Below are 11,953 nucleotides of genomic sequence, written 5' to 3'. Positions count from 1 at the left end.
TATATACGTTAATCTAATTGGCCATTACCTTTTTTTAAAGGCAATTGATTATTTCAACATCGTCAAATACATACATTACTAAATTAATTTACTTTTATGCCCTTATCACTTATAGGTTCTTGTACAAGTAGCACAACATAGTTTTTCTATATATATGAGATGAAGCCTATGCATCCACCATTCTTATAATTTCTAGTTCTATCTTGTAGCAGTGTTTCAAAACCTAATTATCATGGACCTCACTGTAATTCTTACACATATTCTTATATTCTTTTATTGTTTTTGTTCCCTACCTTTTGATTTATACATTTCTAAATTTCATGATTTACCTCTAATTCTTATCAGGAAAAGGATGTGTTCATTGAAGGTAAGGTGGACTGGAAAGGAAGAGCTGCAACAAAGAATAAGCATGGAGGCATGCGGGCTGCACTTCTAATAGTAGGTACGATTCTTAGTTTCATGAACAGGGGTCAAGAGGGTCCGTTAACCCTATCATTGGAATTTGTTAAAAAAAATTTATATGAAGTCTTAGTTAAAAAAAAAAAAAAAAAAAAAAAAAAAAAAAAAAAAAACCACGAGTCGGACCCCTCTAATTGTAATTTGTAGAGAAGAGGACCTTATAATGACACCGACTTAAAAGTTCGTGTTACATTGTTTGTTAACTTTTATATGCATAATATAGGCAATTCACAAGATTTTAAGAATCTAAGGTAATTAATATTATGTCCGTTTTTGTTTTGCAGCTACGTTTGCATTCGAAAATATGGCAAACATAGCAATATCAGGGAACTTCGTGACATATTTTACCCAGATAATGCATTATGACGTATCCGAAGCAGCAAACCATGTCACGAACTTTATGGGTGCTGGTTACATCCTTTCCATTGTTATGGCTTGTCTTGCTGATACCAAAATCGGCCGATTTCGAACTCTTCTTATTGCAATGTTTGTGGAATGCCTGGTGAGTATTGATTAAAATAACCATATCTCCCTAAACAATGAATTTATGTGAATTCTAGGTGTGTTAGCAGAATGATAAGTGTTTCTTGGAGGTTTTTGAAAGTGTTTTGATTTCTATGAAACACAATGTTCTTGGAGGTTTTTGAAAGTGTTTTAATTTTTCTGAAACACATAGAAATTAAAAAAAAATAATCTTAAAATAACATATTTATTTCAAGGGAGTCTATTTAATATCTTGCTTCTGATTAATAAATGATTACTCTAGGGGTTTTCTTTGCTCACACTACAAGCACATTACCCAAACCTCAAACCAGCTCTTTGTAATATATTTTTGCCAACATCAAATTGTGAGAAAGCGAGTGGAGGAAAGGCCGCGCTCCTATTCGTTGCAATGTACCTGTTGGCTGTTGGCGACGGGGGTGTAAAAGCAGCATTACCATCACATGGAGCTGATCAATTTGATGAGAAAGATCCAAAAGAGGCTAAACAGATGTCAAGTTTCTTTAATTGGTTGCTAGTAGGTGTTGCAGCAGGGGGCTCAATTAGCATAACGTTCTTTGTCTGGGTACAAGATAACAAGGGGTTTGATTGGGGATTTGGGCTTTCGTTGATAACCATGTTCTTGGGTGCGATCATCTGTATTTTTGGATTGCCATGGTATCGAATATATCTTGTGCAAGGAAGCAGTGCCATTACTGAAATTATACAGGTAGGTGGGGTATAAACATTTGAATGTTTTACAAGATCTTAATACTTGTCACTACTAGAAAACCAGCCAGGTCGTTTCCTACACCAAAATCCGTTGAGATAATATGTAGGAAAGGACCATTTTCAACAAAACTAGTTTCGTTGAGAAAATCTGTCGTGGGAATACTCTCTGAAAAACATCCGACAAAACTTATAGTGTGTTGAATGTATCAACTAAGTGTAATCTAGAAAGACTTAACTTTTTAAGAGAAACTTTTATTAATGTTATATCTTTTATAAGTTTATTTAAGCCTTGTTAGATTTCCTTAAGCATGTTTAACTTTCAGGTTTACGTTGCAGCGGTTAGAAACCGAAAGCTTCAACTTCCCAAGGACCCTACTGAACTACATGAGATCCCAATGGACAAAGAAATAGCACTTCATCAAGAATTCTTGCCACATAGAGATGTTTACAGGTTTACTTTTGCATCTAATTTAAATTTATTTCCATTCTTTTAATGCTCTGAACAAAAGGGTGAACCAACAACGGTAAGATTGTTGCCATGTGATGTGGAGGTCATGGGTTCAAGTCGTATATATAAACTCTTGCAGAACTGCAGGGTAAGGATACATACACCAAACCTAAATTGGCGTGACACCCCATGGACCCCACGCATGCGGGAACTTTGTGCACATATTTTGATGTTTTAAATATGCAACAAAATAACTAGTGGTTCTTTTTATTAGGTGGCTAGACAAAGCAGCAATCCGAGTTGATAAAGCTAATCAATCTCCAAGTCCCTGGAAACTTTGTACAGTTACACAAGTCGAAAATGCGAAAATCTTACTAGCAATGGTTCCAGTTTTCTTATGTAGTATTATTATGACACTTTGCTTAGCCCAACTACAAACATTTTCAATTCAACAAGGAGTAACCATGGATATTAAGCTCACAAACTCTTTCAACATGCCACCTGCATCCCTCCCAGTCATTCCTATAGTATTCCTCCTCATTCTAGTTCCAATTTATGACCAAATCATTGTACCTTTGCTTCGTAAATTTACTGGCATTCCCACTGGCATAACTTACTTGCAAAGAGTAGGAGTAGGGCTTATCCTCTCAGCAATATCTATGGCAATTGCTGGAATTATGGAGGTAAAGCGAAAAAACGTTGCTAAACACCATAACATGCTAGATGCAGTCCCTGTGCTTCAACCATTGCCCATTAGTGTCTTCTGGTTATCCTTCCAATATTTTGTATTTGGTATAGCTGATATGTTCACTTACGTGGGACTACTCGAGTTTTTCTACTCGCAAGCACCAAAATCAATCAAATCTATTTCATCTTGCTTTCTTTGGACCTCAATGGCAATTGGGTATTTCATGAGTAGTGTTATGGTGAAAATAGTAAACCATGCAACAAAAGGGGTTACAAAAAGCGGAGGATGGTTGGTCGGAAACAATATAAATCGGAATCATTTGGAAAACTTTTATTGGCTACTTGCTATATTAAGTTTGATCAATTTCATAATTTACGTGTTTGTTGCATCAAACTACAAGTATAGGCCACAAAGTGTTGATGATGAAGATGAGTATGAATAGCCACATCAAACGAGGACAAAGCCGTAATGATATGTGAAATTAAAGATCGCTAACTGTAATTGTGCTTCTTAAGTTTGCGCTTCTTGATCTTCATTTATTCTGTTTTTATGCTTTAGGGGTGTATAATTTATTTTTTACTTGTAAGTTTTAAGTTAATGTGATGGTGTGAGTGTGTTGTAATTTATTTATATGTTGTTTAGTTGGTTCATGAACTAGCAAACAACTTTTGTACTTACTTTGTCAAAAAAAAGAATACTGTCAATATTCTTTTTACCTATTATAACATTTGATAAACACGTTTTACTTGTAGTTCTGGACCTACAGTACGGTAGCATCGTTTATTGGTGATGGATCGCACGATCGCATGTCTGTTATCTCAACTTTTGAATTTTTGCTTGAACAGGTAACATTAATAATGTTAACTTGCCGTTATAACCGGTTAAAATGTGCAATAAGGTTTTAAGGTAATCATACCATTAAAAAGCTAAAGGCAATGTTCTATAACTATTAATTAGTAAAGATTAACTTAAATTTTTCTTAAATTCGTTACGTTTTTTCTTTTCATTTTAATTTATTTTTCAAATGCAACATCTTAGATTTATACTTTGGAAGTGACCTTAATAAAATTTCTAGAGTCATTGTTTAAAAGTCACTGATGCCAATTAAAAAAAATCATAATACACGTTACATATAAAAAAGTAATAAACTTCTAGTTCGGATTATCCCTAGCCTATATACTATATGTTACAAAAACACATACTTCCAACTTTACTAATTAACTTAAAATTATTTTAAGAAGGTGACTTTAATTTTTACTAACTAACTTCATCATTTTGCAAAGGTGACTTTCATTTGGAAGTTTGGAAAAAGTCCTATGAATAAGATAACTCTTTTCTACTTTCTTTTTTTAGGAAAGAATAACTCATATAGCTACACGTAGCAAACATGCACATTGACAAAGTCATTATCAATGACACATGTTGTCCTATGAACCCCTCACAAACAACATCAAACACAACCAACCTAATAATCAACTCCAAAATTATCAAAACAAACGAAGAACAAAAAACAAAGTTAGCTTCAATGGCTTCCAGTGATAAAGCTCCAGATTCGATGCCGGTGGGAGACGGATCAGTCCCACCGGGAAAACCCTTGACGATGGGGCATCAAGTTATTGACAAAAGTGCTCAGATGCTACAAACGTTAAAACCAATCAAACAAATGAGCCAACATGTTTGCACTTTTGCCGTTTATGGACATGACATGAGTCGCCAGATCGAAGCTCATCATTATATTACCCGAGTCAATCAAGATTTCCTTCAATCTGCTGTTTATGACTCCAATGACTCATCCGCTCATCTTATAGGTATAGAATATATATATATATATATATATATATATATATGCTTCATTTTCGAAATATAGTCACATAACCGTAATATTTCAAAATATAACAGGACCGGACGTCGAACCGGTCTTCTTACCGGTTCATTGGTTGGACCGATCGGACCAGACGTAAGAACCGGAAGGTATCGTAAATATTATAAAAATTAACAGGGTTAAAGGTTAAATCTGAAAAAATATATAAAAAACTGGTCCAACCCTTTCAAAAACCGGTCCGACTGGCCGGTTTCCTGGTCAAACAGCCGGGTCGCCGATCAACTCTGGTTCAATGCATTTCCAGCCCGATACCATTACCCACACCGGCGCAACCTCTGGTTTCCGGTCCGGCCGGTCCGGGTCTAAAAACACTGCCGCTTACTGCTTACTGTTATAACTCGGGAATCCAACCTCAAATTTTATACATAAAAATTCAACAAACTATATTGGCCCGGCGACCTTATTTTATTATTTATTTTTATTTTTCAGTATTTTGTATTTAATAGTTTATTTTCATTATTAGGGATTTTTACATCAACTAGTTTTATGCCCCTCCCGCATAATATTTCTCGACCAATTAAAACATAATACTATCATAGTTTACTAGAAAAAAACTAAAATGATGGCAAGAGTGTAATTTTGAGGTCGGGGCAAAACTATAATTTGCCAGGACCAATGACCGTGTACTAGGCTACCTTAGGTTTGCTAAAAATATTAGAACGATGGCATGACTATATTTTGATCGGTGAAATCATAATTTTGATTGGGGTAAAATCATAACTTGTCAAATGCTAAAACGATAGAAAGAAACTGTAATTTTAAACTCGAGGGAAAATCGTAATTTTGATCGGGGTAAAATCGTAATTTGTCAAAAGGTACAATTATGGCAATACTGTAATTTTAAACTGGGAGCAAAATAGTAATTTTGAACTAAGTGTAAAATCGTAAATTTTTTAGGTCAATGGAGAAATGTGAGGCTTGCTATTCCTTGTCATGCTCTTTAAATATATAAGATACAATATTATTTTTTAAAATTATTAATATTGCCTACCATGAATAAGGTATTCGTGGTAATCCGTAGCACAAACACCCGAGACCACAACAGTTATCGGCAATCTGTGGGTGAATTGGGCCATCGGTGATACTAAGATCACATATATGAGATTTGATTTAGGTTTGTTTGGATAAAGGAAATGTGATTAATTAAAGTGTGACAATTGTGTAGGTGTGGAATACATTGTGTCTGATAGGATCTTTGATACCTTGTCACATGAAGAACAGAAGCTGTGGCATTCGCATGATCATGAGGTTTTTTATTTGCATTGTTTTTCTTGTTGTACCAACCACCAAGGACGTTGGGGAGCTTTAAATTGACTTAAAAAGATCAAGACTACTGTGTTAACATGCTCCTAATCTTATATTATATGTATATATAATTTTATTATCTATTACAAATTGCGAAACCAAAACTTTTTAGTCAGGTTCATCATATTGTCTTCTATAATAGCTATAAATAGTGGGTGTAAATTTTCTTTAAAAAAAAAAAAAAAAAAAAAAAAAAAAAAAAACCCTCTGATTACATATATAAAAATTCAACAAATTTTGGTTACCACGATCAGCGCACCCTTTTGACCCTTCCTTTGTTCCATCCTTGTTTGAATCAAACAAAATACATGTATTCCTATGTTGAATAATTATCTGGTACAGGTGACATCCGGAATGTGGGTGAATCCAGGTGTTCCTGAGATGATTCAAAAATCCGAGCTTGAAAACATTGCGCATACTTATGGAAAGTTTTGGTGCACTTGGCAAGTGGATAGAGGTAAATATCTGTGGGTGATACTCGTTTTTCTAGTAGTGTTTTGCTTCTCGAGTACAGATCTTCTATACCTATACTTTTTAATATGATAAACATAATAATTATACCTTTACTAAAAAGATTGTGTAGATTTGTTGGGTTATGTTATATTAATGCCCTGTTAAATCTTGTAACATTGTAATTGTTGGAGTTAACCTTAGTAAATCTTGCAACATTGTGATTGTCGGAGTTAACTAAGTGTGAGTGCGGTGCAGGTGACAGGCTTCCCCTTGGCGCGCCCGCTCTAATGATGTCACCACAAGTAGTAAACATGGGGGTTATAAAGCCAGAGTTGGTGCGCGTGAGGGATAACAAGTTTAAGATATCAACTGAGGAGCTTAGGAAACAAAGGGCCAATTTTGCAGTGTCTAAGCCTGGGAATGCACGTGCGGCGGATTACTGGATGCACACTGGAAAGGGTTTTGCAATCGACATAGAACATGTGGAAATGAAAATGTTGGAAGGGCCAAAGTATCCATGATTTTTTATTTGAAGTACTTAGGTGATATTTTGCCATGGGTTACTTTGTGTCTTCTCTTTTTCTACGTTGTTAAAATGGATTGCATAACACAAAATATTAATTTGGTTCAAGTCTAATAGTGTAGGGGCTAAGTTGTCAACTCTCTATTATTTTCTTTAGACCACTATTACATGGGCGTTTAATGACTTGATAATGCCCCAACACCCCGTAGAAGGACATTTCTAATATAATATCCTATGAGAATAATAAAATTGAAAAGTGATGATGGAATGAGGGCATCAAGGGGTTAACCATCACACATTTTTAAGGGGCGTTATGATGCTGATATGGTGGAAAATGCCCCTCAAATGGCATTAACCATTACGTATTCAGGCTTTTCATTTTCTATGGTATTCTTTAAATAAATCATTAGTAACTAATTCTTTCATTTCAATGTTATCAATTTCAATGTTATCAATTTCAATGTAACTAATGAGCTAGTTTCATCTATGCATTATTAAGATAAGATAGGTCACTTTTGACCCATCGAATCCAGTTGATAAGTTTTGTTTTTATAGGTAATCTTATTTTTCCAATTTATCCATTAATTTGAACTTACAAATACATAACTCATTAGAAATACATCCCTCTGAACTTGTTTACAAAAGCAGGCTTCATTAGTACATTACCAAGTATATGCCATAGGCATGTGAAATTATTCTCAACTAGATAAGATCCTATATATGTAATACCAGTGATTACAAAAGACTTTAGTATAGTAATAGTAGATATGCTAAACCTGTAGAGTTGGTATATTGTTAAAACTTTCTTCCAATACACCCTACATCCATATAGCATTAGCATTGATGAGTAGTGGTCTAAGCTTGCTTTGCAAATTAAGGCTGATCAGCTCATTAGCACCACCAATGAGCTTCTTCCCTATGAACACAGCAGGCACACTAGGGTTGCATCCAAACTCTATTAACTCTCTCTCTATTCTACTCCCACTAGGAAGCTCATCAAGCTCATATATCATAGGGTTAGCCCCGAATTTTCTTATGAGTTCTACGATCGAGTGGCTTATACAACATGTCGTTTTGCTGAATATCACAACTGGATTCTCAGATAACAGACTTGCCACCGTGGTCATCTTTATATGTATGATGATTAAGGCTTTCGGAGTTTCACAATGAATGAACAAAGGTTGGAATGTGTATAGTTTGATCCCCATTATAGTGTATTTATACGTGTTTTTAGTTGGTGATGGGGGATTCGATCCATGCATTAGGATAATTTCTGAAATGGCGATGGTATGCATGGTTACTTTTGATTGTAACCTTGTCGTTACCTGTCTCATGTAACATCAAATCACAAATCTGAATATTTGAATAGTGGTATGCACAATGTGACTATGCAACATGTTGAGTAAAGCAAATAAAGGACAATATAACCATATATATTAATTCTTTATCTGAATAAGGACACATAAACACTTGTAACGGGACTTGATTCTTGATGTTCCTTTAGTGATCTTAGACTAATGATCGAAAAGTAGTTGGTTAATGTAGGTTTTAGCATGTGTAAAGTCAACACAATCATGATCAAGGTAGGTTAATGGATTAAAACGAGGTTGGTTGAAATGGGATGTTTTCGGTATAAGGAGAAAATGAGATACTTGTGTTCAACAATTAGTTTAACTGGTTTTTACCTGCCACGCGTTGCGGCAGCGTCATACGTGGCGTGATAACGTATAGACTGTAATCAACCCAACTCGTTTCTTCCAAACTAAATTTACGTCTGTTATACCATTACGGATTCACGAAAAAAACTTACATAATAAAAGAAAATACAAAAAAAATATAAACAAAACCCGACTCATTCCAAACTAAATTTACGTCCATTATACCGTTATGGAGAAAGAAAAAAAAACACTCAGTTAAAGAAACGACAAAAAAGGAGATAAATAACACCTAAAAATAGAGAAGGTGAGGCCTCAAACAAAAAAAAAGATAAAAAGCATACGCTAAAAGAAAAAGTGAAAAATCTGCTAAAGAGACCAAGCAAATTCGAACTCACGTGAACGGTCTCAGAGGCGTCTCTGAGAATTCACGTACTCTGTTCGAGCTCGAAAACTGTGTCCATATGATTTAACGATAAACAATATAATTACGAAAATGATAAAAATTGTAGTATTTGATAAACAATGCAATTATGATAATGACAAATTCATAGTATGATGAGTCTAGTTATAATGATGTTCGACTGTTCCTTATACAGCTTTGATGAGTCTAGTTATGATGATGTTCGACTGTTCCTTATTCAACTCTGATGTTCAACTGTTCCTTATTTGCGTCTTGTCCTTTCAGATTCCAGGGCCGTCGTGTATTATATTTTTTTTATTAAAATCATATTAGTATTGGGCCAATAAACCTAATGTGTAGTGGGCTATAAATTATAAACCATTAAAAAGTATTTGATAATGGGCCTATATTGGAATTGGTATGTATTTACACTTTATTAAAAAAATACATATATATATCAAATTTTTTTAAAAAATCCCATGTCCGTCGAAATCACGGGCCATGTGCGAAAGTACTCCCCGCACACCATCATAGCCGGCCATGAACGGTTTAGACCTAGAAAATACTAACCATCTGGACCAAAGCTAAATTACATACCAAAACGCATTTTTAAATTACTTAAAGTAAAACCCAAGTCGGTTGGCACAATTCTATTGGCCACCGACGTTGTCTTTTAAGGTTTATATAAATATATTGCTATTGTGTATTATATATTATTATTATCTTGGAGGCTCTTACTTTTTAGTTGCCCTAGACTCGTGCCTAGGTTGTCATACCTATGGAGCCGGCCTGATGATTAAGGAATACGTACACTTGGTTGATTCCATTCATCGATCTATACATTTAAATAGCTGAGGCATGATGCCATGATGCTGCTTTTAAATGTGTGCCATAACCAAAATTGTTGTGACGTTGCTACAAGGTTATGCACTTCTTTATATTTATTAATGACTTTTAGTTTGCAGGGATGTCTTTGGGTACATGTGATTGTGGGGAACTTTGTTTGACATTCTTTATTCTCCATGCCACAAAACTAGAATATAGAGGGGATTGTAATCTACAATGGGCATATCTTGTACGTTTTTTAAATGCCATTTTCTGGATTCGAAAAGAATACAAGTTGATGACTCATAAAAAACATGAGTAGCTAATATTGACCTTCGAGATAGAAAATGCCATGATCGGTACAGTTGGCTTTTGGGGACGTTGAGCAGTGACGCGGTGTTTAGTTTGCTAAATGGCTCATTTGAGCATCACTTTTTCACTGGGGTGAATCTTAATTGGGAACGGGGACCCGACCCCCATGATTTCTATAACATTCAACACCTATTAAGTTCAAGATTCGCCACTACTTTTATATATAAATTATTATACGTCATATCTAAATTAAAAACTAGCAAGATCTACTATAGCTTGATTTAATATAATTAAAAACAAGGGTTATTAGATTTTATCATTTTAAACTATTATTGGTCGTTATCACTCCTAACTATCACTTTGATTCTCATCACTTTCAACTAAACACTTTGTGTGTTGTGTGACTCCGGTTGAGTGGTTTTTGGCTTCCATTTTGTCTTTTTGGAGCAGATTCACATGCAACCATTAGTAATTCACAAAGTGTTAGCCTAATATCACCAATAACACAAGTCAAACACTAAAAAATGTTTACATGCGGGGTGACACAACACACAAAGTGTTAAGTTGGAAGTGGTGGGAGTCAAAGTGATAGTTGGGAGTGAAAGCGACAAATACCTAATAGTTGGGAGTGATAAAATCCAATAACCCTAAAAACAAATAGGATTTGCTATAGCATAATTTTTTTTATCGTATTTTCATTATTAGAATTCTTAATTTCTTTATTTACACTTTAGTTTTTTAGACCTCTTTCGCTACCCTTTAATATTTTTAAAACACCTTACACCATAAATAATATATATATTTTACCCACTTAATTCGCTTTTGTTATCTTATACTCTTGAACTTTTAAAAAACGAAATACAAGGTTGTACTTTAGTTCTTTATAAATTTTGTTTTCTTTTTTGATAACTTGTGCTCTTGAATTCTAAAAAAACTAATATAAGGTTGTGTTTAGTCCCTTATAAATTTTGTTTACAACAAAATTATAATAAAATAGCATGTTTATTTTTCGAATGTCAGTATGGTGTGGTGCTGATACCTTGATGCACCACACCGACGAAACATCGGTAACTTTATACTTTTGGGCTTTTATGACTTTATTTACTTGGGTTTCATTTTTCGCTTGTTATAGCGAGAACCGGTAACGTACCAAGCTGAAACGATAATGACCAAATTCTTGTCAGCCTGTGTCATGAAACACGAGTAATCCCACTGGTTATATATTTTAAAATAGAACTACAATGAATACTAAATTAATATTTCTAACTATTCTTGTTTTTTCCTAATAATAATTGATTTTTTTTTTCCAAATTACCTTCTGTTCAAAACGCTCGCAGCTCGCTCTGGCTTGATTTATCAGAGTTGGCTCGGGATTAACTTGGTTTGGCTCGCTTGATAGCTCGGATTATTTTACTTATAATATATTTTTTATGGTAATTTTTTTTCTAACGGCCAACGAATTCTCCAAATGGGTAATTGGCGAAATTAACCACATCGGGATACAGTCGCCTCCGAACCAGGGAAAACCCTCACCTAGGGTCGAAGCCCGTGAACACTCGCCCGAAGGCACAACAATATAGTGAGGTAAACCCCGCTCAGTTCAAGGATCGAACTAGCGATCGCCGCCTACTCGTATAATCTATCATCATCACTAGGTGGAACCGAAACTAAATGGTGGGGGTAGGAATCGAACTTGGGCCACATGGAAAATCAAGTCTCTCCCTTACCACTCCACCACCAGTGGTATATTTTGTTGAAATTTAAACCTTTTTTGTGTTGTTAAACTTA

General features: G+C 34.7%; 3 protein-coding genes across 3 annotated transcripts; 2 read left to right on the top strand and 1 right to left on the bottom strand.

Annotated features, from left to right (window-relative positions):
- Positions 1 to 200: 200 nt before the first annotated feature.
- LOC110913411 (protein NRT1/ PTR FAMILY 4.5) lies at positions 201 to 3,529 on the top strand. Its single transcript, XM_022158243.2, has 6 exons — positions 201 to 244; positions 346 to 442; positions 744 to 961; positions 1,226 to 1,669; positions 1,995 to 2,122; positions 2,394 to 3,529. Exons 1-6 carry the CDS (start codon positions 233 to 235, stop codon positions 3,247 to 3,249), a joined length of 1,755 nt encoding a protein of 584 aa, XP_022013935.1. The 5' UTR covers positions 201 to 232; the 3' UTR covers positions 3,250 to 3,529.
- Positions 3,530 to 4,278: 749 nt separating this feature from the next.
- LOC110909464 (oil body-associated protein 2A) lies at positions 4,279 to 7,129 on the top strand. Its single transcript, XM_022154406.2, has 4 exons — positions 4,279 to 4,615; positions 5,855 to 5,937; positions 6,337 to 6,451; positions 6,703 to 7,129. The coding sequence occupies exons 1-4, from the start codon at positions 4,333 to 4,335 to the stop codon at positions 6,966 to 6,968; spliced, it is 747 nt and encodes a 248-aa protein (XP_022010098.1). The 5' UTR covers positions 4,279 to 4,332; the 3' UTR covers positions 6,969 to 7,129.
- Positions 7,130 to 7,788: 659 nt separating this feature from the next.
- On the bottom strand, positions 7,789 to 8,097 carry LOC110909465 (monothiol glutaredoxin-S1). The gene has a single exon (XM_022154407.2). It carries the CDS (start codon positions 8,095 to 8,097, stop codon positions 7,789 to 7,791), a length of 309 nt encoding a protein of 102 aa, XP_022010099.2.
- Positions 8,098 to 11,953: the final 3,856 nt, after the last annotated feature.

This window comes from Helianthus annuus, chromosome 15, assembly GCF_002127325.2.
Source record: "Helianthus annuus cultivar XRQ/B chromosome 15, HanXRQr2.0-SUNRISE, whole genome shotgun sequence".
NCBI classification, from domain to species: domain Eukaryota; kingdom Viridiplantae; phylum Streptophyta; class Magnoliopsida; order Asterales; family Asteraceae; genus Helianthus; species Helianthus annuus.
This window is presented reverse-complemented; position numbering and strand designations above follow the sequence as displayed.